The sequence below is a fragment of the Egretta garzetta genome, unplaced genomic scaffold (assembly GCF_000687185.1).
Source record: "Egretta garzetta isolate BGI_Z169 unplaced genomic scaffold, ASM68718v1 scaffold34, whole genome shotgun sequence".
In the NCBI taxonomy this organism is placed as follows: Eukaryota; Metazoa; Chordata; class Aves; order Pelecaniformes; family Ardeidae; genus Egretta; species Egretta garzetta.
This window is the reverse complement of record NW_009259586.1, coordinates 3,915,342-3,919,179: the sequence shown is the minus strand read 5'-3', so window position 1 is coordinate 3,919,179 and position 3,838 is coordinate 3,915,342. Positions and strand designations below refer to the sequence as shown.

Here is a 3,838-nt window from a genome sequence, read left to right as displayed (position 1 = left end):
TCTGTTTCAACGTGCTCATCCCAAAGACCCCGGGTGTGGGGAGGATGCTCCCACATGCTGCCAGACGTTCGGCCCCAAGCTGCTTCCCCTCTCCCCAAACAGGCCGAGCCCTCTCTCCATCAGCATCCAGAAAGCGGGGAGCTGTGAGAAGGCGCGGACTGCGCAGGGCCGCGGGCGGTACTTTCTGCGCTTGGCTCTGCAGGGGAAGGTGCTGGCGGCGGCCGTGCGGCAGCTGGCGCAGACCCCCCGGCTCCTGGAGGTGCAGTACACGGCGGGGAGCCACTACCCATGGGCAGTGGGCAGCGAAACGGCAGCGCCATGGTGATATTTCTCTGTGTTTCAGTTTTATGATCCGGTGAACTCCATCCTTGGCAATGAAGACCTCCTGGGTAAGGCGGTGGCTCCTCCGAGGTGGGATGTGACCTGCCCCAGGGCGGCTGTCGCAGGCCTTATGGTACCGCGCTGCTGCGGGGCGGGGGGAGAGGAAAATAGTCCACAGTGATTTTTCTAAGCCAAACTTAGCAGTACAATCTAAATGTGCTGCTGCAGCGATGGAGAAAGAGGCGTAAATATTTAAACACAGTTTGAATCCATCTAAGGTTGGTTTTAGTGTCACGGGATAGGAAAATTGCTTCTGAAGTGTCTTCCGTGTTATTTCTTTGTACCGAGGAGGCTGGTTTAAGCAGACCCAGCAGTCCGGCTTTGAGGGGAGCCCTTGGCGGCTGGGCCCAGGCTGCGGTCCCACGTGAGGGGTCAGCTGGGGGGTTCGGTGTGGTAAACGGCTGCGTTGCCTTGAGAGGCTGCACCCCTCCATCCGCAGCCATGCTCCTTGCAGGGCCAGGCCAGGGTGAAAGCCTTTAATCTTTTGATTGTGATAAATAACCCGGTGTTAAACCTGTACCTAGATGGCTTATAAATCACCCGTGCTGCTGGTGCATGAGGAGATTGCAGATCTCCGTCAGTGTAATTGCACGGCTCGTGCAGGAGAGCCTGGGCGGCTTTGCTTTGCGCATTTAGGGGGAGAAATGGAGAGAAAGTTGCTCATCAGCAGCATTTGCTGCGAGCCTTGGTCTGAATTTGGGGAAATAGGGCGCTGAGCCTGCAGCATTTCTCTCCCCGTGCCGGCAGCAGGAGCCCAGGATGAGCCTCCAGCAGCAGCCTGGGCGCCACAGTGCTGGGATGCTCTCAGGGTCTCGCTCCCCAGGGCACATTAGTTATGCCAAAAATGGCTTTATTCGGACCTCTGCCATGTCCCCGTGAGGCTGTGGCTGCCGGGAACCCAGCAGTGACGCTGCTTCTCCATCCCTGTCTCTCTGCAGAGCCTTTCCTCTCACTGCTGCTGGTGGTGACAGAGATGGATTTCTCCCTGGACCTGCAGGTACGGTGACGAATTGGCGGGGTGGTGGCCAGCACACGGCTGCCAGCACGGGGCCCCGGCCCCTTCTTCACCAGGACCGATGGTGCTGATGCTCCTTTGTTTGCAGAATTGCAGCTTCTTGGACGAAAGCTGGCTGCTGCCGGTAAGAGCTTGTCTCTCCCCAGAGCCATCCTTCTACCACCTGGCCCTCATGGAAAAGTCAAATGAGGAAGATAAGGAATGATTTGGTGGGGAGGGATTGCCATGCAACTCCGAGGTCAGATCCTGCTGGGTCTCCGCGCTGTCACCAAGAGCAGATCCCACCATTCCTGGGAGTAAAACCAAGCAAGAGTAGTACCCAGGCCTAAATTTCTGGCATAAATGAAGTTTTCCCATGCTCCCTTCTGTGATTTCTTGCCGAAAAATCCCCATTTCCCTGGGCTGATACAGATGACACGTCAGTTGGTTTTGCTCAGTGAAATATCAGTGCATTTATTGGGAACAGCGGGGATGCCTTGATGCCTTTTAAAAATGAAGGGTGACCCTCTGCTGCCTTTTTAAGCCAAAAGAATCCCTAAAAAAGCTCAAGGCGGCTTTGGGGCTGGTTACAGCACGTGCCGAGCCGCAGCACTGCTGTGGAGGCTGGGATCCCGCTGGCTTTTGGGCATTTGCAACAGCAAGTGCTCCCGGCCGAACTGGCTGCGTTTCGGGTCCCTGGCTAATGTGATGTGACAGTAAGTGCTGCTGCAAATGGCAGCAGCTTTGGGGAGGGGCAGCAGCGCTCCCCCAGCTGCATGGGGATGTGTGGGGAGAGGGAGGAGGGCTCATTGCTGAGTTAAGGGTTCATGTGCTGCTTTGCCATCCCATTCATCTAGCAGGTTTGTCCCTCAAGGGTCTGGGGACAGCTGAATCCCAGGAGACAACAGGGACAAGCAGCCACTGATGGTCCCAGCCCAGCCTGGGGCACTGTGGACTGGCTTCTCCCTGGGCTCCCGAAGCCCTGGTTTGGCATCAGTGCCAGAAATGGTCCAGGGCAAGGGGTCCCCATCCTCTCCCTCATCCCGGTCACACTCCTTGGGTGTCCTGTGGCCATTGCCAGGGCCACCATCACCGGCCACTTTCTTCCAGGTGTGCATCACTTATGAGACGGTCCCATGCCGAGCGCTGGGGATGGTGCTCAGGTAGGAGCCCTTGATCCTCCTTTCCGCTCTCCAGTGGGATCTGGACACCATGACACTCAACCCCCTCCAAAAAGGGGGAGATAAATACCCCGCTGAGAGCACCAGGGCTGTCTTGGATGCTTTTCTCCCCATCGGCTCAGCCTTGCCGGTACCTGCTCTCTGTGGGGTGGCTTTTCCCTGCCTCCGTGTATCGATGAAACAGCACTGATGGTATGAAAGGGCTGGAGGAGCCAGGCTGGGTTCCCGGAGCTGAGCCAGGGCTTGGCTGCACCCCCAGGTATGTGGATGGCCGAGTCTTTGTCACCGAGGTGCTCCCTGAGAGCCAGGCGGAGGTGGATGAGGTGGTGCTGGCTGGCGACATCCTTGACGAGATCAATGGCTGCTCGCTGAGAAATGCCTACAGCGGCGCCTGCTGCGGTGGCAGTGGCACGACGGGGGGGTCTACGAGCCGCTGCTGCCCTACCTGAAGGTCCTGAAGGAGAAGGAGCCCCACTTCCAGCTCCAGCGTGGCCCCCAGTGCAGGGGCGAGGTGGAGCCACAGCAGCTGCAGGGGGGCAGGTAGGTCTGACACCATGGGGAGCCCCCAAGCTGGGGGTCCCAGCATCGGGGCAGCCCTGTGCCCACGCTATCCCTGGCCTCCTCTCAGGGCTGTGGGGCCAAAGCTGCCCCTGTGGCCTGGGGGTGGTGGGGGCCTGTGAGCATCTTCCCCTGCATAGGCTGGCAGGAGGATGCAGGAGGTCCTTGCTCTGATGCCCCCAAGCTCTTTTCTCCCCAGGCTGCTCTACAACCTGCAGTACCTGGGCCGGACAGGCGTTGGGAAGGTGAGGCGATGGGGCGGAGATGTGCCTAGGGATAAATGGACTCTTCTGGATTTCTTTTCACGTGCCTGTAAGTTATTGCCTCCTTCCTGCTCTGTTTCAGTACGGTGGCAAAGAGGTGCTGGGCCAGGCCATCCCTGCCGTGCTGGAGAAGCACTCGGCTGCACGGGTGAGCAATGGGCCTGAGGGATCCCGGGAAGCGCTTGGTGAGAAAACTGCAGGGAGATGCGGTCTCTGCCCATGGATATTCTTTTTCTGCCAGCTCCAGGTTCGCTTGGCCTGGCTGAGTATTTGACACCCCCCGTGGTTGGGGTTTTTTCTGGTTAAAAGCATCTCTGCAGCCAGCACAGGAAAGTGCATTAAGGAAAAAAAAAAATACAACCACCTGCAGGAAAGCATGTGGAAACCGTGGGGAGACTGAGCCTGGTTCCAGGGTGCTTTAGGGCTCAGGTCACTGTTGCTTGAGCCTTGCGGGGGGGGGG

General features: G+C 58.3%; 1 protein-coding gene across 1 annotated transcript in view; it reads left to right on the top strand.

The window, feature by feature from the left end:
• LOC118452181 overlaps positions 1-3,838 on the top strand; it is a 6,744-nt gene that overhangs the window by 1,070 nt on the left and 1,836 nt on the right. Inside the window, exons 2-9 of the mRNA XM_035893368.1 lie at positions 103-259; positions 344-454; positions 1,485-1,520; positions 2,486-2,538; positions 2,816-2,879; positions 2,942-3,096; positions 3,314-3,359; positions 3,460-3,525. Coding sequence (XP_035749261.1) covers positions 103-259; positions 344-454; positions 1,485-1,520; positions 2,486-2,538; positions 2,816-2,879; positions 2,942-3,096; positions 3,314-3,359; positions 3,460-3,525 — 688 coding nt within the window. The remainder of the gene's footprint in view (positions 1-102; positions 260-343; positions 455-1,484; positions 1,521-2,485; positions 2,539-2,815; positions 2,880-2,941; positions 3,097-3,313; positions 3,360-3,459; positions 3,526-3,838) is intronic.